This window comes from Oncorhynchus tshawytscha, linkage group LG01 (assembly GCF_018296145.1).
Source record: "Oncorhynchus tshawytscha isolate Ot180627B linkage group LG01, Otsh_v2.0, whole genome shotgun sequence".
Classification (NCBI taxonomy): Eukaryota; Metazoa; Chordata; class Actinopteri; order Salmoniformes; family Salmonidae; genus Oncorhynchus; species Oncorhynchus tshawytscha.
Window position 1 is genome coordinate 72806817 of NC_056429.1, and position 27908 is coordinate 72834724.

The 27908-nt window shown below is 42.6% G+C and overlaps 3 protein-coding genes across 8 annotated transcripts in view; 2 read left to right on the forward strand and 1 right to left on the reverse strand.

Moving 5' to 3' along the window:
* Positions 1 to 624: 624 nt before the first annotated feature.
* On the reverse strand, positions 625 to 27510 carry si:dkey-228d14.5 (transmembrane protein 150A). 3 transcript variants are annotated; one of them, XM_024429566.2, is made up of 8 exons: positions 27402 to 27504; positions 13026 to 13241; positions 8702 to 8749; positions 8262 to 8324; positions 7864 to 7931; positions 6763 to 6893; positions 2701 to 2878; positions 625 to 2296 (listed from the first exon to the last, which is right to left on the reverse strand). In XM_024429566.2, exons 1-8 carry the CDS (start codon positions 27434 to 27436, stop codon positions 2109 to 2111), a joined length of 927 nt encoding a protein of 308 aa, XP_024285334.1. In that variant the 5' UTR covers positions 27437 to 27504; the 3' UTR covers positions 625 to 2108. The 3 variants fall into 3 exon arrangements, with proteins under 3 accessions (XP_024285334.1, XP_024285352.1, XP_024285343.1); XM_024429584.2 differs by lacking the exon at positions 13026 to 13241 and having other exon boundaries at positions 27402 to 27510; XM_024429575.2 differs by lacking the exon at positions 27402 to 27504 and having other exon boundaries at positions 13026 to 13397.
* On the forward strand, positions 14194 to 20879 carry LOC112256382 (NFU1 iron-sulfur cluster scaffold homolog, mitochondrial). Its single transcript, XM_042328857.1, has 5 exons — positions 14194 to 14214; positions 14366 to 14375; positions 14956 to 15052; positions 19786 to 19960; positions 20107 to 20879. Exons 1-5 carry the CDS (start codon positions 14194 to 14196, stop codon positions 20200 to 20202), a joined length of 399 nt encoding a protein of 132 aa, XP_042184791.1. The 3' UTR covers positions 20203 to 20879.
* ccar1 (cell division cycle and apoptosis regulator 1) overlaps positions 26571 to 27908 on the forward strand; it is a 36118-nt gene continuing 34780 nt past the window's right edge. For all 4 annotated transcript variants that reach the window (XM_024429526.2, XM_042325304.1, XM_024429536.2 and 1 more), the window contains exon 1: positions 26571 to 26668. The gene's annotated coding sequence lies outside the window, so the exon portion shown is untranslated. The remainder of the gene's footprint in view (positions 26669 to 27908) is intronic.

Consider the following 27908-nt stretch of genomic DNA (forward strand, 5'->3'; position numbering starts at 1 on the left):
CCACCTGGGAGCCAATAACTTAACACCCCACAATGCCATAGTAATTATATAATGATGGGACAACACCTACTGTACCGAACACCACTGATATGAGTCATGCCTGTGTTCTAAGAACACTTAATACTTGTGTTCCAGAGGTAAGCACGTTTTTGACATTCATTGTGTTTGTACATTTCCTCAGACAATTGAGCAAGAGTAAAGAGTCAGCACTACTTGTTTCCACATCTTCCCACATATGAGTGAGGCAAGAGGGATGTTTTTGTGGACACAACTCATATACAGTATCAGGGTTGACCCCAACTCTGTACAGTATACCCCGGGAATAGCTAAGTCAGACCCCCCTTAGATATGTTAACATTCCATGTTTTTCACTGACTCCTGCCTGCATTCCTACACACACACACCTATAACAAACGGCCTACACACTGTCCCCTTTGGAGCATTACATAAACACATGACAGATCCTGGAGTGAGGTGTGTTGATGCGGAAACCATGCGGTTGAACTTGTCAAAGAAGTTTTCACGTCACTGATGACAGCTTAAGGGATGTGACGACTAGATCTTGTCATAAAGTGTGTGATATCATGGGACAGTCCTGCAGAGGAATCACAAATACAACAATGATTTCATTTGATCTTACACACGTTTTATTACTCAATTACGCTTGGCAAAAGAAATGCCTCCAAAAATTAAGAGCCTTTTAAGGAAACCTTCCAAGTTGATATTTTCATACTGAATTAGGCTAAATGCTTTTATTTATTTCTACCCTTAGTAAACATCAGTTTGTCACTATTTCGTTATATATTTATTTATTTATGTACCACTTGGTTAAGATGTAACTATATAGTCCATGATATATTGTTGTTGTAAACAAGTCTGAATCATCGTTACACAAATGCCTGAATAGGAACACTGTAGAAAAGCAGTAGAAAATGAGACCGATACATAAGAAGAAAGGAACAAATACAAAGTATTATGCCTTGCTAAGAAATTTGTTCTGTTCATAACATTTTCAGTTAGATTGTTTCTGGATGAAGGATTGCTTTTGTTCTGGTTCTTCTCTCATCTGCCATGTATGCAGTAAAACTTGTACAACCAGCTGTTCTACCATCAAAAAGCTTTCCAGAATGATCTATCACAAAAGACAGACACCTGCCTGAATTTCCTGCCTCCTTCACATTACATCACCTATTTTATCACAAAGGTTTAGAATCATCACTGGCTTCTAATCTCCACACCAATAACCAAATGACTTGATCATCATTTGAATGTTAAAGCTGTCGAGAGATTACTGGCCTCAGATTCCATCACAACATTACACCTCAATACTTCAATTTGCAGACAGTTACATTTTTTATACAACTTTTTTCTGTTGTTGCCTGGCATAGTAATGCCCCGAAGACTTTACGTTTTAGACATATAGACAAAACATTGAAAGAATAACATCATTCACAATTCTCCATGGCCCATAAAATAGGAAATTTCACCTTGATCAGAACATGAGAATAGAAATTATGATTTTAGTACTTACAGTGACTACTACGCAAATGCTAAGGTGTCCTGGTATTGGTCCATCAGTGGCTATGAAAGTTGTAGCATGGACAGTTTTACTTTTCCAAAGCTTTCAGAAATACTTAGATTTGTTGTGACCCGAATAACTCATCTTTCGTTTTGTATTTAGGGGCTTGCATAAGAAAAATGATTTCAGCCCTGATTAAAAGAATTAAAAACCACTTGGTCTGAGAATGAGATCAAAGGTTATGTTTGATCCCCATCTTTGATGCCACTAGGTCAGTGTTTCCCCGAACGGTGGGTCGTGGACGATTCAGCTGATTCATTTTTTGGTCGCAGCCAGAACCGGTTACAAACAATTGTTCCCTTTACTTGGTTGGTCCAATTCCACAAGCTTTAGATCAGTCACAACATAGAAAAGTTTGTAAACTACTGGGTTATTTCATTAGGGCACAACGTGACATTTTTTTTAACCGACACTTTATGGACAAGTCCAGCTGGTCTCTCCATTTTGGAACGTTTTCTTCCATTTCATGCATCACATGACCCAAGTGTCTCTTACAGTAGGTCCCCCAGCCCAGTAGCATCTCATCTTCTTAGGCCAGAAGGATAGGCTTCTCCTCATCTTTCTTCCCCAGCAGTGTACACAACATGGAGGAGGAGAAGAAACAGAACTCAACAGCGAAGCTGAGCTCAAACAGCTCCAGGTTGACGCTCAGTATCCACTCAAACACGGCCGCTGAGTGCTTGTACATGTATTCCTCCTGTACAAACAAGATTGCATCTGTCGTGGTCAGAGGTCAAGGAGGGAGAACTGTAGTTGTTAATAGTAACCCTATGCATATGTTCAAAGGAACGTCAAAGATGTTCAAACATTACTCATCAGTAAACAGACAAAACACACAGATAGGCAACCTCACTGTCAATGTTCTGGACGGTATCTTGTTGTTATCAAATACCACTACTACCTAGAACGTCCTGTGCCTTTCTGGGCCTGTGAGCGTTTGCAAAGTTGAAGACGTATGGAAGAGGACACTCCTGTTCTTATATATTTACTCTTGCATTGTGTCGTCTCTATAATTCTCCTGAGTGTATGCACACCCAGCAGAATTTAATAGGTTCAGGGGTTATATGGTCAGGGTTCAGGGGTAAGGCTTATAGTGTTCATCAGAGCAAGTGAAAGGATACAGCCAATAGTGACAATGATTTGGACCGCAGTAGACATGACCCGTACTGGGTAGAGGAACCACTCCATCCGGGTCAGAACACACTTCCCTGTGAGCACCGTGAGGAGCAGGCTGTAGAAACAGATACACAGGAAGCTTACCGCAGCCCCCAGGTAATGGGCCAGTGTTAGGTACTTGGGCTGGAGGAGAGAGGACAGGTTACAGTTAGTATTAGGTACCTTGGATAGAGGAGAGGCTTAAGACAAGGTTCCATTTAACTATTCTAGCTGCAAATGACAAAGCCAAAGCACTTCTAAGAAACCATTATGCCACACAATACTCCAATTCCTCAATGATGGATATGTTTGTGTTACAGAGAACATTCTAGAAACCTCTGCTGTCAAGCTCCTGCCTCTTCCTCTCTTTGGATTGGTGGATACATCTCGTTATTTTAATACTTTTTTTGTAATATTTGGTGAGAGGTGTTGATGTCAACCGCCTATATTCAATGGAAAGTGAGATGCTATGCTAGCCTCATGAATATGCATAGACCGTCCTGAATTTCAACAGGGATAACTCCGATAAGTGTTTTTTCTCAAAGTTGCTAGGATGTCACGTGCATCACACTTATATCAGTACACTAGTAACAACCTAAGCATAATGAAACTTGTATTAGATCAAATAAGCCTCACGTATGAAAATAGCAACACATGTTTATCTTGACTAAATTTGACACTCATTGCCCCTATACAAAAACTCCTTACTTGCTTAATATACTGAACAAAAATATAAACGTAACATGTAAAGTGTTGGTCCAATGTTTTATGAGCTGAAATAAAAGAGCCCAGAAATGTTCCATATGCACAAAAGGCTTATTTCTTTCAAATTTGGACCACAAATTTCTTTACATCCCTGTTAGTGAGCATTTCTCCTTTGCCAAAATAATCAATGGACTTGACAGGTGTGGCATATCAAGAAGCTGATTGAAATGCATGATCATTACACAGGTGCACCTTCTGCTGGGGGGGGCAATAAAAAGCCACTCTAAAATGTGCAGTTTTGTCACACAAGACAATACCACAGAAGTCTCAAGTTGAGGAAGCGTGTAATTGGCATGCTGACTGCAGGAATGTCCACCAGAGCTGTTGCCCGAGAATTCAATGTTCATTTTTCTATCATAAGCCACTCCAACGTAATTTTAAAGAATTTGTCAGTACGTCCAACTGGCCTCACAACCGCAGATCATGTGTAACCATGTCAGCCCAGAACCTCCACATCCGGCATCTTCACCTTCTGGATCGTCTGAGTGGATGCTGGGGCATATTTCTCTCTGTAATAAAGCCCTTTGTGGAGAAAAACTAATTCTGATCGGCTGGGCTTGGCTCCCAGGTGGGTGGGACTATGCCCTCCCAGGCCCACCCATGGCTGCACCCTTGCCCAGTCATGTGAAATCCATAGATTAGGGCCTAATGAATTTATTTAAATGGACTGATTTCCTTATATGAACTGTAACTCAGTAAAAATACATCATTGCATGTTACGTTCATAGTTTTGTTTAGTATAATTAATGATCTGCTTAACGTGGACAGATTTTGGGCGGAGTAAACCCTCTCGCTTTGCCTTCTGAATGTGTCTTTGTGGCAGCTCTAGAGACAAACGGAAAGGTCGTACCGTTCAACTTCATAGGTGTATGTATGATTCTCGGTCGCTAACTAAGGCAGTACGACCTTAAGGGCACAGGTCACGACATCTACCATTTTTTGGCCTATACAGACTTTGTGTGTTCCTCTGCCCAGGTGTTGCTGATGCATGCCAGATCTTACAATGCCTGGATAGTTATTTTAAGTATCAGCTAACCACATCATAAATTCTAGCAATGGGCAGATTGGATTATGCTGAGCCGCAGGGCACACACCAGTCTATGGCCTGCAAAAGCGGTGAGGGAGGAGCTCCCTTCTCAGTAATCTATGCCACACTGTCATGTTGTCAGCATGGTGTATCGTCCAGAAACATACATCACCTCTTTTCCATAAAATATACAGTATGTTTGAATTTGGGCAGATTAAGCGTTTTTTCACTTTTGCATGTGAAAACACAGAATTCTACTCATTATTACATCACTTTTGTTTTGAGCCAACTTCGCCTTGGGCTTTGAATGTGGCACCTGGCTCACACCCGGGAGTTAACCCGGTTCCAAAACGAATGGTGCAAAACACGCCTACCCGGGTGCCCGAACCAGATTAATCAAATCCCCTCAATCTGTCAGACAATGACACAGTCGATGACATGGCACACAACCATTGGTTGATGCATGCAACGTCTGACCATGGGAACTGGCTGCATCACCGCTTGGTATGGCAAATGCACCTCCCTCGACCGCAAAGTGCTATAGAGGGTGGTACTGGTGCCGACAGCCCAGTACATCACTGGGGCAGAACTCCCTGCCATCCACAACCTCTATACTGTATCAGGCGGTGTCAGAGGAAAGCCCGAAAAATTGCCAAGACTCCAACCACCCAAGCCATAGACTGTTCACTCTGCTACCGTCCGGCAAACGGTACCGGAGCAACGGCTCTCGGAACAATACGCTCCAAGACAGCTTCTACCCACAAGCCATAAGGCAGTTAACAGTTAATTAAGTGGTTACCCGGATGATATGCACTGACCCTATCTTGCACTGACTATGCACACTCACAAAACTATACACTCAGTGTCCAGTTTATTAGGTGCATCCATTTAGTACTGGGTCGGACCCCCTTTGCCCCCAGGACAGCCTGAATTCTTCTGGGCATGGAAACGTTGCTCTATTGGTATCAAGAGCCCTAACGGGTGCCAGAACAACATTCCCCACATCATTACACCACTGCCACCAGTCTATACCGTTGACACCAGACTCATGCTGCTTACCCCAAATCCTGACTGCCATCAGCATGATGCAACATGAACTGGGATTCGTCGGACCAGGCAATGTTTTTCCACAATTGTCCAGTGTTGGTGTACCCACTGGAGCTTCTTCTGCGGTCTCTTCACACTTGCTCAATTGTCTGAGGCAATGTACAAACACAATTGGGGTGTTGACAGCTGATAGGAGTGGAATCTGGTGTGGTCGTCTGCTGCAATAGCTCATCCGTGACAAGGACCGATGAGTTGTGCTTTCCGAGATGCCGTTCTGCACACCACTGTTGTATTGCACCGTTATTTGCCTGGTTATGACCCGCCTGTTAGCTTGAATGATTCTTGCCATTCTCCTTCGACCTCTTATCAACAAGCTCCTTTCGCACACAGGACTGCCGGCGACTGGATGTTTTTCATTTGTCCCACAGTTCTCTGTAAACCCTAGACACTGTCGTGCCTGAAAAGCCCAGAAGGCGAGCCGTTTCTGAGATACTGGAACCGGCGAGCCTGGCATCGACGATCATACCATGCTGAATGTCGCTTAGGTCACTCGTTTTGCCCATTCCAACATTCAATCGAACTGTAACTGAATGCCTCAATGTTTGTCTGCCTGCTTTATATAGCATGCCACATCGACGTGACTCAATGTCTGTAGGAGCAAACCATTTTTGTGAAAAGGGTGGTGTACATACACACACACACTACCATTCTCACATAAAACCCCCACACATTCACATACACTACATATGCATACTCACTCACATACTCATTCCAACCACTACAATGAGCCCATCCTCCTATAGCTCCTCCCACCAGCCTCCACTGACAAACACACATTCTGACACCACAAACACACACACACACACACACACACACTTTTGCACTCATCATGTGCTGCTGTACTTTGTTCTTTATTTTATTCTTATTATTATCATCTATCCTGATGACTAGTCACTTAGGATAGATGATAACTGTACATATCTACTTCAAATACCTCATACACCTGCAACTTGAACTGGTTTTGGTCCTCCCTGTATATAGCTCCATTATTTTATTTTTTCTTCTCTGCATCGTTGTGTACAGTGTAGCCAGCCGCACAGGCCTAAGTCGCCTGTAAGTTACTTTGGATAAAAGTGTCTACTAAATGGCATATATTATATTTACTGTTTGTAATACATGAAGTACTAACATTGCAGTTCCCAGCTACGAAGGCCCCAACGGCTGCCACTCCACCAAACACCAGGGCGATTCTACTGAGCATGGAGTGGACACTGTTCCTCTCCAAGATGTGAGCATGGTGGAAGATACAGAACACCATAACTAAGGAGGAGAGAGTAAAAATATTGATATTATAATGCATCTATAACAGTATATTTGATCAACTATTCATAAGATGTTTATTACATGTTTATACAATCGGTGCAACATCCCATCTGATCTAAAACCATGTGATTATATGATTATTATTCAATAACACAACAATCAACTCGTAATAACTTTTCTTTCTGGAAAAAAAAAATTCTCTAGCAGGACAAGCAACACATTTGATATGAAATATGACTAGGGCCCTGTGCTTTGGTTAATCATGTCATATGACCTGGATTTGAACCTTCATTTTAAGCCTTTCCAGAAACAAGAATTCAACAAAAAATATAAGCAATTGTCTGAGGATGGTGCTGGACCATCTGATATAAAAAAAAAGTGACAGTTTGATGAAAAAGCTTTAACTAAAGGTTAAAATCCAGGTCATGTGACATGATAATCCAAAACACAGGGCCCTAAATATGACACACCAAACCCTTTTATATTTATTGTCATTTTTTGGTACTTTCAACACTTTTTCTCCTCAATTTTGTGGTATCCAATTGGTAGTTACAATCTTGTCCCATCGCTGCAACTCCCGTACGGACTCGGGAGAGGCGATGGTCGAGAGCCGTGCGTCCCTGACACACAACCCCGCCAAACCACACTGCCCGTTTAACCCGGTAGCCAGCCACATCAATGTGTCGGAGAAAACACCGTACTCTTGGCGACCGTGTCAGCGCGCATTCGCCCGGCACGCCACGGGAGTTGCTAGAGCACGATTGGAGAAGGACTTCCTGGCTGGCCAAACCCAACCCTAACCCATATGACGCCTCATGATTCTCCCATTACATTACAACATTATGAGCACATACTCGCACACTCTCATCTTTGTGTCAGTATAGACATCTGCATAGTGCATAGAGATCCAGGTTGATTTGTGTATGTATAGAGTGGGTAATCTGCACAGTCACAGAGGTAATCTTACACAGAAATGAAGCAGCATTGATGGTGGCTGTGAACAAAGAGTTTTCAGGTGAGCTTGTTCCACTCGTGCTGCAACAAGGCCAAAGCATGTGTAAGAAACAATTATTTCAAACAATACTCAAATTCCCCAGTGACAGAAAACATTCTAGGAATGTCTGTCAAAAAGCTGACTAAGTGTTCTGATGTGAATGGAACAGAGTTAAAGTTCAAATTCTAATTCAATGTTAAATTCAATTTAAATTGATAAACTTAAAAATGAAAGGCCGTTTCAAAAAATGTATGTTCAGTAAGTATTTGTATTAATTTTTTACTGTAATTTCAATTATTTTCTTCACTTTCCTTCACTGAGATTAAATTCTGTTAGTTGACCCCAGCCTTGGTATAGTGGTCTATGGTTACCTTATGGTGGGAACTTGACAACATGCCATAGTTGTATTGTTTCCGCAGGGGTTCCCGGGGGCCCTGAAGACAGAGGGGAAATAATCATGGTTACAGACCTTCCTTTTATGTATAGTGTGTATACAGTATGCAGTGGTTTTCACCCTTGGTCTTGGAGGGCTACAGGGTGTGCAGGCGTTTGTTCCAACCCAATAGCAGCAACACACCTGATTCAACTAATCAAGTTGATGATTAGTGGACTAATTTAATCAGGTGTGTTGGTGCTGGGATAAAACAAAAAGACTGGACACCCTGTCAATCTCCAGGACTTGTGTTGAACAATACTGCTTTATAAATATGCTTGTGTTACATTAAAGCAATGTATTTCATTGACATATAATTGGCTGAGATAACCATTCACAATGGTCTGTAGGAATTCTCACAGACAGAGCACAACGTACCAGTTGTTGAGGGAACACACATGGTCATAGCTGTATGCCAGGCCATACCTGAAACAACAAAACAAACACACCCATTTGATATGATTGAAGTGCCTAATTATCTATATTAGGGCGTATGTTTTTTCAATGTATAATATTGTACTAATATTGTAATAATTATTTTATGAGCATAATTATTTAAAGCTCATAAAGCTCCTCCTTATCTCAGTTCACTGGTCACGATGGCAACACCCACCCGTAGCACGCGCTCCAGCAGGTGTATCTCACTGATCATCCCTAAAGCCAACACCTCATTTGGGCACCTTTCGTTCCAGTTCTCTACTGCCTGTGACTGGAATGAATTGCAAAAATCGCTGAAGTTGGAGACTTTTATTTCCCTCACCAACTTCAAACATCTGCTATCTGAGCAGCTAACTGATCGCTGCAGCTGTACATAGTCTATCGGTAAATAGCCCACCCAATTTACCTACCTCATCCCCATATTGTTTATATTTATTTACTTTTCTGCTCTTTTGCACACCAGTATCTCTACCTGTACATGACCATCTGATCATTTATCACTCCAGTGTTAATCTGCAAAATTGTAATTATTCGCCTACCTCCTCATGCCTTTTGCACACAATGTATACAGACTCTTTTTTTTCTACTGTGTTATTGACTTGTTAATTGTTTACTCCATGTGTAACTCTGTGTTGTCTGTTCACACTGCTATGCTTTATCTTGGCCAGGTCGCAGTTGTAAATGAGAACTTGTTCTCAACTAGCCTACCTGGTTAAATAAAGGTGAAATAAAAAAAATATAAAAAAATATTTATGAGTATTTATATTTTGTCAAACTTAAATAACCTGTTCCCTTTGGCCTTTATACACATTGCTTACAGCACATGTGGTGAATCGGTCTTTTAGGAAATAACTGTTTACCTAATTCTTTACCTAGTAACTAATTACCTGTTTTCTTATTGGCCAATTCATTAATTGTATGCTTTATATGCTTTATTGAAACAGAAAGTGACAGTCAGTTCTAGTGTGGTTGCTTATGGTGTTCAATGTGGTTTGACCTTTAAAGCTGCTAAATAGTTATCCGTCTCCATCTAGGCTTTGCTCCTACAGAAAAGTCATCCATCCACTTGTACTCACACCCTCAACTTACAATATGATACACAGTACGCTCGCATAATAAAACACTGATAATCTTGAGAGGTACAATGGGTAACCAGGAACTGATGAGTGTGACTAAGCAAGAGTACACAGTTGGAGGTCATTAGAATATTATTAGCATGAAGGTTAAATAAAATGTCTCACAATGTATGAATCAGTGAAACAATTGGTTTATATTTTGCACGTTGTGAGGTGGGGTGTAAGGTGGTGGCTCTGGCTCTACAGGTATCTTAAACAATAACTCAACCGAATAAAAATATTTAGTATCAGCATGGGACTTTCTTTCTGGAAAGTTTTGTTCAGGGTCGGCCCTAGCCACTAAGCGACATTTTACTTATTTAACTAGGCAAGTCAGTTAAGAACTAATGCTAATTTACAATGATGGCCAACCAAAAGGCCTCCTGCGGGGACGGGCACAACATGGCAGCAGCACAACATGGGAGCAGTACAAAACAGGTTACAAACATTATTGGGCACAGACAACACCACAAAGGGCAAGACGGTAAAGACAACAATACATCACGCAAAGCTGCCACAACTGATCCAGAGGCGGCACTCCTAGTGGCTGGGGACTTTAATGCAGGGAAACTTAAATCAGTTTTACCCAATTTCTATCAGCATGTTAAATGTGTAACCAGAGGGAAAAAAACTCTAAACCACCTTTACTCCACACACACACGTACAAAGCTCTCCCTCGCCCTCCATTTAGCAAATCTGATCATAATTCTATCCTCCTGATTCCAAGCAAAAATTAAAGCAGGAAGCACCAGTGACTCGGTCAGATGAAGCAGATGCTAAACAACAGGACTGTTTTGCAATCACAGACTGGAATTATGTTCCAGGATTCTTCCGATGGCATAGGAGTACACCACATCAGTCACTGGCTTCATCAATAAGTGTATCGATGACGTAGTCCCCACAGTAACTGTACATGCATACCCCAACCAGAAGCCATGGATTACAGGCAACATTCGCACTGAGCTAAAGGGTAGAGCTGCCGCTTTCAAGGTGTGTGACTCTAACCCGGAAGCTTATAAGAAATCCTGCTATGCCCTCCGATGAACCATCAAACAGGCAAAGCGTCAAAACGGGCTAAAATTGAATCGTACTACACCGGCTCCGACTCTCGTCTTATATGGCAGGGCTTGCAAACTATTACAGACTACAAAGGGAAGCACAGCCGTGAGCTGCCCAATGACACGAGCCTACATGACGAGCTAAATCACTTCTATGCTCGCTTCGAGGCAAGCAACACTGAGGCATGCCTGAGAGCATCAGCTGTTCCGGACAAATGTGTGATCACGCTCTACGTAGCCGATGTGAGTAAGACCTTTAAACAGGTCAACATTCACAAGGCCGCGGGGCCAGACGGATTACCAGGACGTGTGCTCTGGGCATGTGCTGACCAACTGGCAGGTGTCTTTACTGACATTTTCAACATGTCCCTGTGCCCAAGAACACTAAGGCAACCTGCATTAATGACTACAGACCCGTAGCACTCATGTCTGTAGCCATGAGGTGCTTTGAAAGGCTGGTAATGGCTCACAACAACACCATTATCTCAGAAACCCTAGACCCACTCCAATTTGCATACCGCCCAAACAGATCCACAGATGATGCAATCTCTATTGCACTCCACACGGCCCTTTCCCAACTGGGCAAAAGGAACACCTATGCGAGAATGCTATTCATTGACTACAGCTCAGCATTCAACACCATAGTATCCTCAAAGCTCATCACTAAGCTAAGGATCCTGGGACTAAACACCTCCCTCTGCAACTGGATCCTGGACTTCCTGATGGGCCGCCCCCAGCTGGTGAGGGTAGGTATCAACACATCTGCCACGCTGTTCCTCAACACTGGGGCCCCTCGGGGATGTGTACTTAGTCCCCTCCTGTACTCCCTGTTCACCCACGACTGCATGGTGCCAGGACAACAACCTCTCCGTCAATGTGAGCAAGACTAAGGAGCTGATTGTGGACTACAGGAAAAGGCAGGCCGAACAGGCCCCCATTAACATCGACGGGGCTGTAGTGGAGCGGGTCGAGAGTTTCAAGTTCCTTGGTGTCCACATCACCAACGAACTATCATGGTCCAAACATACCAAGACAGTCATGAAGAGGGCACAACAACACCTTTTCCCCCTCAGGAGACTGAAAAGATTTGGCATGGGTCCCCAGATCCTCAAAAAGGTTCTACAGCTGCACCATCGAGAGCATCCTGACCGCTTGCATCACCGCCTGGTATGGCAACTGCTCAGCATCTGACCGTAAGGCACTACAGAGGGTAGTGCAAACGGCCCAGTACATCACTGGGGCCAAGCTTCCTGCCATCAAGGACCTATATAATAGGTGGTGTCAGAGGAAAGCCCATAAAATTGTCAGAGACTCCAGTCACCCAAGTTATAGACTGTTTTCTCTGCCTCTGCATGGCAAGCGGTGCCAGAGCACCAAGTCTAGGACCAAGAGGCTCCTCAAGACCTTCTACCCCCAAGCCATAAGACTGCTGAACAATTAATAAAATCGCCACCAGACAATTTACATTGACCCTCCCCCTCCCTTTTGTACACTGCTGCTACTCGCTGTTTGTTTGTTACCTATGCATAGTTACTTCACCGCCATCAACATGTACAGATTACCTCAACTAACCTGTACACCACACACTGACTCACTACCGGTGCCCCTTGTATATAGCCTCGTTATTGTTATTCTTATTGTGTTACTTTTTTATTATTACTTTTTATTTTAGTCTACTTGGTAAATATTTTCTTAACTCTTCTTGAACTGTACTGTTGGTGAAGGGCTAAAGTCTGCACTTGTTGTATTCGACGCATGTGACAAATAAAGTTTGACTTGATTTGATATACAGTCCATGTCACCTGTTTCCTCCCCTTCATCTACACTGATTGAAGTGGATTTAACAAGTGACATTAATAAAGGATCATAGCTCTCACCTGAATTCACCTGGTAAGTCTGTCATGGAAAGAGTTCCTCATGTTTTGTACACTCAGTGTAACGTAACATACTAATTTGAGTGTCCCAGATTTACGTTTACTAAATTACATCTAGTCTATGAGACCAGGCTGAAGAGAAATCTAAGTCAATAAACTCAAGAACATGTTATTATTATCTTATAAAACATTAGAAGAAAATATAAATATAACTTACGTCACCCATGTGCCAATGAGAGACACCAAGGAGAGGGAGATGGGGAGTAGACTCCAGAGGACCATGTCTTGGTAGTTTAGTGAGAGCAGCAGCAGAAGTACAGTAGTGACAACCTGGGTCCAGACACGGTCTGTCTTTCTGGCACTTTGAAGATTTCTGCCTCTAGATTCCCCCACAGCAGAGTCAGTCACCCATAAACCTGACGCCTCATCGTAACTGTAGAATCCCAATAAGTATGTCCTGTTACCAAACTAGATCATTCAAGTATATCCAGCAGATTGACGTAGTACCAGTTTGTCTGTGTACCTTCCACCACCCAGGCAACATTCCTGCCATTTGAGAGCAGCAGAGGAAACTAAAGTTCTAACCAATATTGCCACTCCTTTTGGAAGGGAGTACCACCTTGTCCTGTCAGAGGACAGACGTGAGGAAACATGGGGTGGGCCCTCTCGACGCTATCTCCCTGTTTGTTTTAAATTACATAGCACACACTGTAGACTGCATAGCGGTCAAACTCTAGTTCCCCAGGGGCAGTGTGGAACTCTAGCCAACTATACGTTTCTTAGATTCCTTTACTGAACTGTAAACTATAACTTTCAGATTAGCTTAAAAATGTGTTATTAAAGTTGTCCAGAAATCAAACTTTATGCTATGGTAAATGATGAGATTGATTTGAAATAATTGGCCAACACAACTTGTGAAAGTGGAGGAGAGAGAGAGAAGGAGTGTTAAGGAAGAGAGAGAGAAAGAGAGAAAGAGAGAGAGAACTGCAGCTTTGTAGTAAATGGGCTGTCGAAGTTCTGCATTGAATGCATGTCTTGTCATTCCTGTGTTTAACATCTTGTTGCAAATTCCGGAAACTATAGTGGCAAATTTGACAAAATGCATACCAAATTTAGAGATGATTATTTATGTAGTTTATCACACATATTCCCACTTCAGTGATAATTTACATTAAATACCTATATTTTGCTTTAGTACCAGCAACAAAATCCCAATACATTACATGCAAGAATTCTGATTTATGTTTATCATTGCATAGTCTGCAGAACCAACAGTTAATAAATCTCAATAGTAGCTGGCTGTTCAGATGCCAATAGTCGTACATTCTATAAATGTATCTAGCTAGCTATATAGGTTGAATTTATGTTTATTTATTGTAATGACTATGAATATTTACTTAGTAAACGTACGATTAATGAACAGTGGAGCAATTGGAATCAATTTTAAACAGGATATGTCAAGCCAGCTGTCTGGAGTCCTCATTTTCAAAACAAATAAAATCATGGCGGCCCGCTTAAAATCGAGTTTTCTACAGTTGATTCGGTCACGAAATACAGCACATTTTAGGTTTGAGTTTAAACATTTTCTATGAAATTAAGAGTTCTACTTGGGTATACCAACTTAATGAAAGTCTTGCTGTGATTTCAACTCAGTAGCTAAACCCTAACTGCCACATCGTCGATGTCAAACCAGGTCCTAGCCTAATCCCATCCTCATGTTGCGCAGCTGAAATTTCCCTAAATGTATTAATGATAAAGTTCAGCCAACAATCACGATGGGCCATGAAGTATAACAATAACTCTGTTTGCCTGGGTCTTCTTCGGTTATGTAGCTAACGTTAAACCCGTCATCAGCAACTTGATTGAGTGACGTAGCTAACGACGTTAGCTAGGTAGCTAAAAATCATTCCGTTTTGTTCTGCAGTCTGGTCATTGAGGCATTCCCTAGCTTAGTCAGTGTCACTGCACAACCATAGGTAGCTAACGTTAGCTGCTTTGTTGTTTCTTTGCTTTTTGACAGTTTTAATTTAATGTTTCAAGACCATCGGACATTCATCCAACAGATTGGGTTTGTAAGGACAAACCCACTCTGTTGAATGAATGTCCGACCATCTAAATACATGACCTGGCATAACTGTCTGTTAAAGGTTTACAATTAAAACGAGAAACCAGTTCCACACACAATACACATTGGCCAGAACTTCCGAAAACGTCTGCCTCTGACAGTACCCACACAGTTCGCAGGTGAGAAACCGTCCTTTCTGACCACATTTACTAACTAGAATAACCACATTCAAAGGCTACAGTTGTCATGTTTTCTGTAGTATATACAGAGTATGCCTACAAGTGGAACTACAGGTTACTGCCAAAATAAAGGAAACACTTGCGTACATTTTGGATGCAAAGTATATTGAAAGCAGGTGCTTCCACACAGGTGTGGTTCCGGAGTTCTTCGTGTGAATTTCTGGCAGACTAGACGCTATGTTGCATATTTCTGCCTTTCTCACGTCGGATTGCACATTTTGGTCCCCCCCAAAAAAGTGGGAGGGGAAACTCTTAAATTGCACCACCATCTAACCCCTTTTCTCAAAACTCCTTGTAGATCTTCTGCACTACAATCTCTCACCCAAATATTTTTCTGCCGATGCGACTACCACATCTATGTTCTGTGATTTGCAGTCCATCAGTGCAGTGCAGTTGATCACCTTTGCTATAAATCGCAAGATATCCAAACTTACTGAAAAACTCATCCTCTCTGGGTCTTTCTTCAGACCTACTCACTGGGGAACTCCCAGTTGATTATCTCACCTTTGGGCTATCCTCTAGTCTCTTCACTGCCTCATAGGAAACTTTCTGCCCCACTCAACCGGTCTCTCTCTCACAGGGCACTTCGGATCTCCAACTGCATGGGCGCCCCCGCAGTTGACACATTGCTTTTTGTAACCCAACTTTACACTCCCATTGACTATGCCCTTCTGCACATTTCTCACATTGTGGGATCTCCTTTCTACACACTGCTGCAACATGTCTGAATCCTTGACACCTAAAGCACCGTAGCGTGTTTGGAACATATTCCCTCACAGAATAGCAAATATAACCTAACCTTCTCAGGTAGAAACTCTGTTAAAGTTCAACAAGACAGACAGGATATTCTCAGTTGCATTGCCACTGGGTCTACATCTTACCAAAAGGTGGGTGTCACAAACACCAGGGATATTCTTTTTCATTTGATCCACCTCAACGCTACCCACCAGTCACCCCTTTGAGACACGACACAGGTTGAGCCACGAGATGTGTGATGCACTGCGCCCGCTGCCTCTGGGCAGAGGATACAGAACAAATCTCAACAATTCCACTTTTCTAAACTTTCGAAGATGTAACCGCTCGCAGCTTGTCCTTTACCGTGACTTAATCAATGTACAGTTTGGCCAAAAAGCAGGAATCCACTTTTTCCTTAAATCTCACTCCAATCGGTCCAAAATCATTTGTGACAGGACTCCCATGCCAAACACTGGAAGTGTCTACCACACCTGTAGCTGCAGGTACTTCATCCTGGTCTGGCTTGACTTCAGAGCACTCACTACTGCTGACTGATGTTCTCAAGAGCACAAGTAGATTTATAGGTAATTTTACTTGGTTTGTATTCAGGAGATGTAGGTATGTACTTGCCTTTTTTATGCTTTTGTGTCATCGCACCCTGGTTCCCGAGTTAATTAAGAAATTAACATCCCATCATGCTTAGGGTCATGTATAACAATGCCCAGTTGCCCATCATTTTGGTTACCATGGCTAGAAGAAGAGATCTCAGTGCCTTTGAAAGAAGGGTCTCAATGGTGCATAGTGGGATTAAAGGGTGTGTCTGTGTCTGTCACTAGATCTCAACCAAATTGAACAGTTATGGGAGATTCTGGAGCGGCGCCTGAGAAAGCGTTTTCTACCACCACCATCAACAAAACACCAAATGAGGGAATTTCTCGTGGAAGAATGGTGTCACATGCCTCCACTAGAGTTCCAGACACTTGTAGAATCTATGTCGAGGCCTGTGGTGGCCCAACTCCCTATTAAGACACTTTATGCTGATGTTTCCTTTATTTTGGCAGTTACCTGTAGCTATATGCTCAAATGATTGCGTTACAGTTGTATTGATAGCAATATAGATTTATTGATGTATAATGTTTTGAGAGTCTGGGATAACAAATGATGGGAATAGGATAGGTTGACTATCTCTTATTTTAAATGTATTTATTCTATGCTGTGTAATACCAGGGTGTTTTTTTACTGTAGGGATTACTGTTGTTTTCTGGTTTTGTCTATATTGTGTTTATTCCATCGGGGGTCACGTTGGAAACAAGTGGAATTGCTTTAATGTGTTATTCCCTGGGTTGTACTCAGTGCATCTTTCCCATATTGGAAATATGAACAATGAGCAGTAACCATGACAAAACCAGACAGTGTGAATAAACTGAGGTTTTCCAACGTGAATCACAAATTGTTCTCTAAACATCAGCTTGTTTGCTTTTCAGAGTGTGGGAGAACCAGTGACATTTGTACATGAACTGCTGTAGGAGAACTCGAACCGAAGATAATCATTTGTGCTCTAGGAACATATTTCTTAGAGGTTTACTGTACCGATTAACCTAAGTTACAGTTCTATGCATGCCTCAAGTAAAAAATCTATTGCAATGTGCTTCTCCACTGTTTTTTGACCCCCCTTGGTTTTCACAGAAACCTGTTTGAAATGGAAGGAGTGAAAAGTGTGTTCTATGGCCCCGACTTCATCACAGTGACCAAGGTACCCAATAAATACACTAAAGTTTAAACCCTCATTTACCAACCCTATCCATTTGCTCTGGGATATGGTGTGCAATTAGACCATGATGACTGAATGGATCATGTCACAAATACAATTTAACTTACATTTTCTGATTCAATTCATGGGCCATGTCCAAATTTTCAACATTCTCCCAAATTGTGCACTTGCACAATCCTTGTCATTGATTTGAAAAAGTTGATAAAGATGAGCAAAAATGATAGTATAAAATAAATAATTAAAATATTGTCTATGTTGTATGCAAAAAAAATGGGATATTATTTTGTACTGATACAACTGCTCAGAGAAAGAGAAAACAATAATTAATTGAAGGATCTTTGATTATTCCTCCATATAGAATTTTTCAAGATCCTTGATATCATTCATCTGCACTTATGGACTGCTCTCTTCAATTCAAACCACAGGTTTTCACTAGGCTTGCCATTGCAAACTGTTGATGTTGTGGTCAATTAATTCTTTTTGTGGATTTTGATGTGCTTGGGGTTATTATTTTGCTGGAAGATCCACTTTTAGGCCAAGTTTCAGCCTAATGGTAGCAGCAACCAGGTTTTTGGCTAAAATGTCCTGGTACTGGGTAAAGTTCATGATGCCGTTGACCTTAAGGGCCCCAGAGGCTTCCCGAGTGGCGCAGTGGTCTAAGGCACTGCATCGCAGTTTGCGACCAGGAGTCCCATAGGGCAGCGCACAATTGGCCCAGCGTCAGTTTATTTTTAATTGAACCTTTATTTAACTAAGCAATTCAGTTAAGAACAAATTCTTACTTACAATGACGGGTTACCCCAGCCAAACCCTCCCCTAACCCGGACGATGCTGGGCCAATTGTGCGCCGCCCTATGGGACTCCGATCACGGACGGTTGTGATACAGCCCGGGATCGAAACAGGGTCTGTAGAAACGCATCTCGCACTGAGATGCAGTGCCTTAGACTGCTGCGCCACTCAGTGTTTCCTCCGACACATTGGTGCAGCTGGCTTCCGGGTTAAGTGGGCTGGTGTTAAGAAGCGCGGTTTGGCGGGTCATGTTTCTGAGGGCGCACGACTCAACCTCTCCCGAGCCCGTTGGGGAGTTGCAGCGATGAGACAAGATCGTAGTCACGAAATTGGGGATTAAAAAAAAGATATATATATATTTATATACTAAATAAAAAAACAAAAGGCCCCAGGACTAGTGGAAGAAAATAACATCAAAGATCCACCACCATATGCATCTTTCTTTCGACGCAAAACCCCCAACTGGTGTGCGTAGCCAGGGAGCTCTATTTTCATGTCATCCAACCAATGTAAATGCCTGGAGTTTGCTAAATGGCATTGGCACTTGGATTGGAACTGGTGCTTTGGTCAGATGACATGAAATTAGAGCTATTTGGCCATGCACACCAGTGGTGGATTTGTTGTTGAAAGAAAGATGCATATGCAATAGAAAAAAACATACCTAACCTAAAATATGGTGGTGGATCTTTAATGTTATTGGGCTATTTTCCTTCCACTGGTCCTGGGGCCCTTGTTAAAGGTAGATTCAGCAACTATAACATAGATGAAGAACGTAAACAGCATAGTGGGTCATGCTGTCAACAGCGTGAAGTGAACCCGTGCACATGCGCAGATACTGTCTGTGACTGTGAGAGCGAAGTCTTGCATCTTGCTCATCTCAATATCTGCGGTGCTGCTCGTGGCAACGTAATTTCGCAGTCGACCTTTAAGGTTAACCGCATCATGAACTTTACCCAGGACATTTTAAACAGAAACCTTGTTGCCTCTGCCAGGAGCCTGAAACGTGACCGGAAGTGAATCTGTAGTGTTTTCGGTCATAATCATTACAGAGCATGCACTTTTAACCCCACCCCTCAGCTACTCTCAGCCCATTCCACCTATCTCTGTAGACCACCCTCAGGCAGATTGTTTGGGCACTGAAGTTGTTCTACAAACAAATTATAGAAATGATGTTGATATGAAATAAAGACTATAGTAATGTCATCTTCAAGGACAGCTCAGTACAAATTCTCCCATCCCATCCCCCCTCTTAAACCTCTCTTCTTCATCCCCTCCATTCTTCTCTCCCTCCTAGTTTTTAATAACAATTGTAATATTACCTGTTATGTTGTTCAGTGACAAATAAACTCAACAAATAAACCCTCCCGTTTCACACAGACCCACAGTGATGGAGGATGGCGGTGATGTAATCTTTAAGGGCTTTGAGAATGGCACGGTAAAGCTGAAGCCGGTTGGCTCGTGCACCGGATGCCCCAGCTCCACTGTCACCCTGAAGAATGGCATCCAGAACATGCTGCAGTTCTATATCCCGGAGGTGGATGACGTGGAACAGGTGAGAGGCAGAGAGGAGGAGAAGAGGAAAGTGAGAAGGAGGGAGAAACCCATAGAGAGGCAGAATGAGGATAAAGTGAGGGAGGAGGGGAACAGTATTAAGCTTTTATGTCTGTTATAGCTGTTCTTTTTATTTTGTTTCTCTAGGTGGAAGATGAAGTGGATCATGTCAACGCAAACGTTTTCACCAAGTTGGAACGCAAGTTTGGAGACAAAACTGTCGGCCCCCATGCCTATAGATAAACGGCCTGTTGTATCAATGTCATGCAAACCAGGAAGACACTGCTTACCCTAGTGCAATGTTCATGATGAGAGAATAATATTCAGTATTGCAATTTCAAAATACCTAGAAGTGTTCTGTGCGCTGTTGTCTATTAGTGTGGAGAGAAAATTACTGTTATTGATTCTACATAAATATTTTCAGTGCACAGTAATTGGCCGTAATTTTGTAGGACTAACCTTGCTTCTGAATTTAAAAAATGTAGTTCACCGCACTGAAGAACTGGAAGTTGTCATTCCCACGAATCTAGCAAAAACAAGGATTATAAAATGGAAGTACATGCTCTAAAAGGAATTCTCCGATATCATAGCACTCTGCAAACAATCGCTTGTGCTGGAATATATGATCAATCATGATCTGACCAATTCAGTATTACCATTAAAATAAATCCAAATAAATACCTTAAATTCTATCACACCCTTCCCCTCCCCCTAAAAAACTCCCCAACCCCCCTGATCTATATCATGCTGAAACACTCCACCCTTAGGATTGTTCAGCATGTCAACAACCATTTCAACATTAACATCTCATACCCCCAATATCTCTTTTGCCGTCTCCACAAGTACCTTCAACCTGGCATTTCTGCTTTCCACAACCTGAGTCGTATTGATAACCTTACCAATAAAAGCTATGAAGTCAACTTCATTATCAGTGTCCTTTGCCAGTACACATTCATGAGCGCAAGATTTCTGAACAGGTGTCCAAACCATGCCAGGACCAGCCGGGTTATTCCTACAATGCGGTGCCATTTGGACCTCAAATCTTTTGGAAAAATGTTTGTATATTGTAGCAGGTTCAAGGGTGTGGGGTTTCCATGTCACAAGTTCAATAACCAAACACACACAAGGAGCACAACTAGAATGCAAATGGGGAGTTTATTTGGGAGTTTTGCACACTGGGGAAAGGGGGAATTCACCAACCATGTCACAGTCCACAATCCGCTTCTCCAAGGGTAATTAAAAAAAACTCAGGTCCTCGGCCAAACCGGTTCGGTACACAGTGGGGTAACCACACAGCCATTTCACTTGCTTCCCTCCCCATTCTCTGCCGCAACCTCTTTTATCCCCAAGCATTCCCTGGCTTAATGACCCACAGGCTCGCCTCCTTGGGGCAGGAAGTCCATATAAGGCTCAGGGGTGGAGCCAGCGGGCTGCAAGGCATCTCCCTTCAATTACCACTCCCCTCACCTCTCCCTGCCACAAATGTATGTGTTCTCTCAGAAAAAGGACATGTTTGACTTTCAGAAAAACATATTGATCAAGCTCAGGCACGTAAACATTGGGGTGCATTTTCCAATTTGTTAGGTGCATAATCCTAACAAGGTGAAACCTAACACGGTGGAAAGATTGAGCTATTGTATAATTTTTTTTCTCTATAATTTAGCCTAACAGTGTAATTTATGAGTGGAACATACAGACTAACAACATGAAACATGGACAAATAGATCAACTTAGTGTTTATTTCTTTAGCTTCACACTTCTTTTTTTTTTACCCATAAGAAATGATGACACTTCCTGAATATTGTAGGAAGGGGTTGATTTCTTAAATATAGAATTACAACAAACTAACAGGGTGGAAAGTGGTATCGGGGACACACAGAAAATCTTAAATAAAATAATAATAAATACAATAATCATGAAGAAAAAAAATATTGATACTTTAAAATAATTAAGAAAAATGTTAAACGTTATTATTTTAAGACTTGATAACACCTTGGGACATGGCAAAAACTCCTACACCCACTGACAAAAAGTGTTTATAATGCATTAAATTCCCTTTCAAGATCCATATTTGGTGTAAAGGACACCTGAGATTATATTTAAGCCTTTTGCAATCCACATTTTACACTAAATAAGAACTTCTATTTTCTGGGGACAGAAAAGGCACCGCTAGGCCTCCTGAGTGGTGCAGCGGTCTAAGGCACTGCATCACTGTCCTTGAGGCGTCACTACAGACCCAGGTTCGATCCCGGGCTGTGTCCCAGTCGGCCGTGACCAGGAGACTCATGAGGCGGAAAAAAGCCTCTTGGACCTAGACTTGGCGCTCCGGTACCGCTCGCCGTGTGGTAGCAGAGAGAACAGTCTATGAATAGGGTGGCTGGAGTCTTGGACAATTTTCAGGGCCTTCCTATGATACTGCCTGGTATAGAGGTCCTGGATGGCAGGAAGCTTGGCCACAGTGATGTACTGGGCCGTTCGCACTACCCTCTGTAGTGCCTTGCGGTCGGAGGCTGAGCAGTTGCCATACCAGGCAGTGATGCAACCAGCCAGGATGCTCTCGATGGTGCAGCTGTAGAACCGTTCTGCCCTCCTTTTCCTGTAGTCCACAATCAGCTCCTTTGTCTTGCTCACATTGAAGGAGAGGTTGTTGTCCTGGCACCACACGACCAGGTATCTGACCTCCTGCCTATAGGCTGTCTCATTGTTGTCGGGGATCAGGCTTACCACTGTTCTGTCATCGGAAACAGGGAGAGGGAGAGGTTGAAAATGTCAGTGAAGACACTTGCTAGTTGGTCAGCGCATTCTCGCTGTACACGTCCTGGTAATCCGTCTGGCCCTGCGGCCGTGTGAATGTTGACCTGTCTAAAGGTCTTACTCACATCGTCTGAGGAGAGTGTGATCACACAGTCTTCCTGTACAGCTGGTGCTCTCATGCATGTTTTCAGTGTTATTTGCCTCGAAGTGAGCATAGAAGTACTTTAGCTTGTCCGGTAGACCCGTGTCACTGGGCAGCTCTCGGCTGTGCTTACCTTTGTAGTCTGTAATGGTTTGCAGGCCCTGTCATATCCAATGAGCGTCACAGCCGGTGTAGTACGGGATCTTAGTCCTGTATTGATGCTTTACCTGTTTGATGGTTTGTCAGAGGGCATGGCGGGATTTCTTAAAGCTTCTGGGTTAGAGTCCCGCTCCTTGAAAGTGGCAGCTCTAGCCTTTAGCTCAGGGCAGATGCTGCCTGGAATCCATGGTTTTTGGTTGGGGTATGTACGTACGGTCACTGTGGGGACGATATCGTTGATGCACTTATTGATGAAGCCAATGACAGCCAGTGTACTCCTCAATGCCATTGGAGGAATCCCGGAACATGTTCCAGTCTGTGCTAGCAAACAGTCCTGTAGCTTAGCATCTGCTTCATCTAACAACTTTTTTATTGATCTAGTCACTGGTGCTTCCTGCTTTAATTTTTGCTTGTAATTTGCCAAATGGAGGGCGAGGGAGAGCTTTGTATGCATCTCTGTGTGTGGAGTATAGGTAGTCCAGAGTTATTTTCCCTCTGGTTGCACATTTAACATGTTAGAAATTCGGAAGAATTTGGGAAATTAGGAAGTTAGGTAAAACTGATTTAAGTTTCCCTGCGTTAAAGTCCCCGGCTACTAGGAGCGCCGCCTCTGGGTGAGCATTTTCTTGTTTGCTTATAGTGGAATACAGCTCATTCAATTATATGTTGGTGCCAGCCTCTGACTGTGGTGGTATGTAAACAGCTACAAAGCATATAGACAAAATCTCTCTCGGTAGGTAATGTGGTCTGCAGCTTATCATGAGAAACTCTACCTCAGGCGAGCAATGGCTCGAGACTTCCTTCGATATCGTGCACCAGCTGTTGTTTACAAAAATACATAGACTGCCAGCCCTTAGACCGCCAGCCCTGGGGTCAGGAGAGGCCTGTAATTTTCATCATAAGTACACTTCAACTATGACAGACAAAACGAGTAGAATAGGTGTGGCATATAAAGAAGCTGATTAAACAGCATGATTATTACACAGGTGCACTTTGTGCTGGGGACAATAAAAGGCCACTAAAATGTTCAGTTGTGTCACATATCACAATTCCACAGTTTTTGAGGGAGCGTGCAATTGGCATGCTGACTTCAGGGATGTCCACCAGAGCTGTAGCCAGAGAATATAATGTTAATTTATCAACCATAAGCTGCCTCCAATGTCGTTTTAGAGAATTTGGCAGTACGTCCAACCAGCCTCACAAACACCGACCACGTGTAACCACGCCAGCCCAGGACCTCCACATCCGGCCACGCGGACAGCTGCACAAACTGCCGGAAGCTGTCTCAGGGAAGCTCAGCTGTGCTCATCTTCCTCACTGGGGACAACGAACACGATTGATTCATTATCAATTTCAATTTGAATGCACAGAGACACTGTAATGAGATCCTGAGGCCCATTGTCGTACCATTCATCCACCACCATCACCTCATGTTTCAGCATGATAGTGCTGTCGCAAGGATCTGTACACAATTCCCAGAAGCTGAAAATGTGCCAGTTCTTCCATGACCTGCATACTCACCAGACATGTCACCTATTGAGCCATTTTTGGGATGCTCTGGATCGACATGTACGAGACAGCGTGTTCCAGTTACCGCCAATATCCAGTAACTTTGCACAACCATTGAAGAGCAGTGGGACAACATTCTACAGGCCATAATCAACAGCCTGATCAACTCTATGCAAAGGAGATTTCGCACTGCATGAGGCAAATGGTGAACACACCAGATACTGACTGGTTTTCTGATCCACACCCCTACTTTAAAAAAATAAGTTATCTGTAATCAACAGATGCATATCTGTATTCCCAGTAATGTGAAATCCATTAATTCATTTATTTGAATTGACTGATTTCCTTATATGAACTGTAACTCAGTAAATCGGCAGACTCATTCATTGTAACCTCATCGGCAGACTCGATAGCCTTGGTTTCTCAAATTATTGCCTCGCCTGGTTCACCAACTACTTATCTGATAGAGTTCAGTGTGTCAAATCGGAGGGCCTGTTGTACGGGCCTCTGGCAGTCTCTGGGGGTGCCACAGGGTTCAATTCTTGGGCCGACTCTCTTCTCTGTATACATCAATGATGTCGCTCTTGCTGCTGGTGAGTCTCTGATCCACCTCTCCGCAGACGACACCATTCTGTATACTTCTAGCCCTTCTTTGGACACTGTGTTAACAACCCTCCACACAAGCTTCAATGCCATACAACTCTCCTTCCGTGGCCTCCAACTGCTTTTAAATACAAGTAAAACTAAATGCATGCTCTTCAACCGATCGCTGCCTGCATCTGCCCTCCCGTCCAGCATCACTACTCTGGACGGTTCTGACTTAGAATATGTGGACAACTACAAATACCTAGGTGTCTGGTTAGACTGTAAACTCTCCTTTCAGACTCACATCAAACATCTCTAATCCAAAGTTAAATCTAGAATTGGCTTCCTATTTTGCAACAAAGCATCCTTCACTCATGCTGCCAAACATACCCTCGTAAAACTGACCATCCTACCGATCCTCGACTTCGGTGATGTCATTTACAAAATATCCTCCAATACCCTACTCAATAAATTGGATGCAGTCTATCACAGTGCCATCCGTTTTGTCACCAAAGCCCCATATACTACCCACCCACCACTGCGACCTGTATGCTCTCATTGGCTGGCCCTCGCTTCATACTCGTCGCCAAGCCCACTGGCTCCAGGTCATCTACAAGACCCTGCTAGGTAAAGTCACCCCTTATCTCAGCTCGCTGGTCACCATAGCAGTACCCGCCTGTAGCACGCTCTCCAGCAGGTATATCTCTCTGGTCACCCCCAAAACCAATTCTTCCTTTGGCCGCCTCTCCTTCCAGTTCTCTGCTGCCAATGACTGGAAGGAACTACAAAAATCTCTGAAACTGGAAACACTTATCTCCCTCACTAGCTTTAAGCACCAGCTGTCAGAGCAGCTCACAGATTACTGCACCTGTACATAGCCCATCTATAATTTAGCCAAAACAACTACCTCTTCCCCTACTGTATTTATTTATTTATGGCAAGACTTGAAAATGGCTGTCTAACAATAATCAACAACCAACTTGACAGATTATGAATAGTTTTTTAAAATAATGTGGAAATATTGTACAATCCAGATGTGCAAAGATGTTAGACATACCCAGAAAGAGTCACGTTGTAATTGCTGCCAAAAGTGACTGACATTTGTTGGCTCAGGGGTGTGAATGCTTATGTAAATGAGATATTTCTGTATTTAATTCTCAATAAATTTGCAAACATTTCTACAAACGTTTACACCTGATCATTATTTTTTAAATTTTACCTTTATTTAACTAGGAAAGTCAGTTAAGAACAAATTCTTATTTTCAATGACGGCCTAGGAACAATGGGTTAACTGCCTGTAACTGTATTATGGGGTATTTGTGTAGATGGTCGAAAATTTAAAAAATGTTTTTATCAAATTTGAATTCAGGCCGTAACAAAGCAAAATATGGAATAAATCAAGGGATATGAATACTTTCTGAAGATTACACAGATGCCTGACCGACCTTGTTATTTTGTCGTCAAAGAAAAGTATGTAGCGCGCGTGCGCGCCCCCTGATCTACGCATGCGCGGCGACCGTTTTTGCTCCATCTCCGCCGGCGAATGAACAGAGGACAGAGGTAAAGGCGTGAGGCCAATATTTTTTCCTCTATCTGTTAATGTAATAAACATTTTGGATGCTCCCATACTGCAGTTATTGTCGCAAAATTGGAATGCCCATCAACCTTGCTGTCCATCGGTCTTTTATAGAGCTGCGTCGTGTGTTGCCTTGCTTAGGCCTCGTTATAGCTAACGTTAGCTACGTTACTAGTCGTCTTTGCTTTGATAACAAAACCCACGAGTCATCATCGAAGCTAGCTATCATCATAGCAAACTAGGTAGCTATCTAGCTATTTATCTCCGTTTGCAAGGTAACCCAGCAAATGTTGTTAGTTAGCCTATGGCTATTTAGAGTTAAAGGCTAACCAGGTAGATTATATCTGTAATTGTCTAGCATGTGCATTAGCTAGATGGCCTGTGAAACTCTCGGTAGTTTTGAGCACGGTACAGGTACCCACCAAAAAATGTTTGTTCATAAAATAGAAAGTAAAAATCAATTGAAAGCTACATCTTTTGTAAGACCCCCCCCTTAATAAAGGCCATAAATCATGCGCAATGGGCATATTCATAGTGTGCAATGTAGGTCAAGTCACTAATTAGTGCAAACATTTAGTAGGAAAGGATACACACTCATTGTAAAACAATGCATTTTCTTCTCCATCCACATTACATTGTATGCATCCTCCACATGCACCGTTGATTTCTCACCTATTTACAATAGGAAACGTGAATGATGAAAATATGTTTTCTCACCTCGATAACTTGAAAGGCCTGATTGCTAGGATCATTTTAATATGTCAGGCTTGGAAATCCATTCAGCCTTTTTAGCACAGTGACAACTGATTTTACTGCATGGTCGGAACTAGAAGCACATGACATGCATTAACATTTGCTAACCATGTGTATGTGACAAATAAAATTTGATTTGATTTTAAAGTGGCCAAGAGACATCATGTGATCTACTGCTGTCTAGTGGACAAACTGGGAATCTGTTGTATCTCAGGCTCTGTAGTAAACACACTGTTTCCCACCTTTCTAACAGTACTAAGCTTGTGTTTGTCAGACTTAGTTCTGAAGTATAGAATATTATGCGTAGTTTAGAAAATGCCACCGGAGGGCATCAGAGTTGAAGAGGCTAACTAAATAGTATGCCACATTCATTCATTTTAATTTTTCTAATTCTAAGGCTTTCTAATTATTAACAAAAGGTCCCATACAGAAGATGAATTCGTCCAATGACTCTTATGTGTAATGTAATAA

Coding starts and splice junctions, on each gene's coding strand:
- LOC112256382 (XM_042328857.1), top strand. CDS start 14,194: ATGAATATTTACTTAGTAAAC. Junction 15,053..19,785: donor AGTACCCACACAGTTCGCAG/GTGAGAAACCGT, acceptor CGTTTCACACAG/ACCCACAGTGATGGAGGATG. Junction 19,961..20,106: donor AGGTGGATGACGTGGAACAG/GTGAGAGGCAGA, acceptor TTGTTTCTCTAG/GTGGAAGATGAAGTGGATCA.
- si:dkey-228d14.5 (XM_024429566.2), bottom strand. CDS start 27,436: ATGATCCTAGCAATCAGGCCTTTCAAGTTATCGAG. Junction 13,242..27,401: donor AGGCCTTTCAAGTTATCGAG/GTGAGAAAACAT, acceptor GGGATTCTACAG/TTACGATGAGGCGTCAGGTT. Junction 7,932..8,261: donor TGTCAAGTTCCCACCATAAG/GTAACCATAGAC, acceptor GCCTTGTTGCAG/CACGAGTGGAACAAGCTCAC.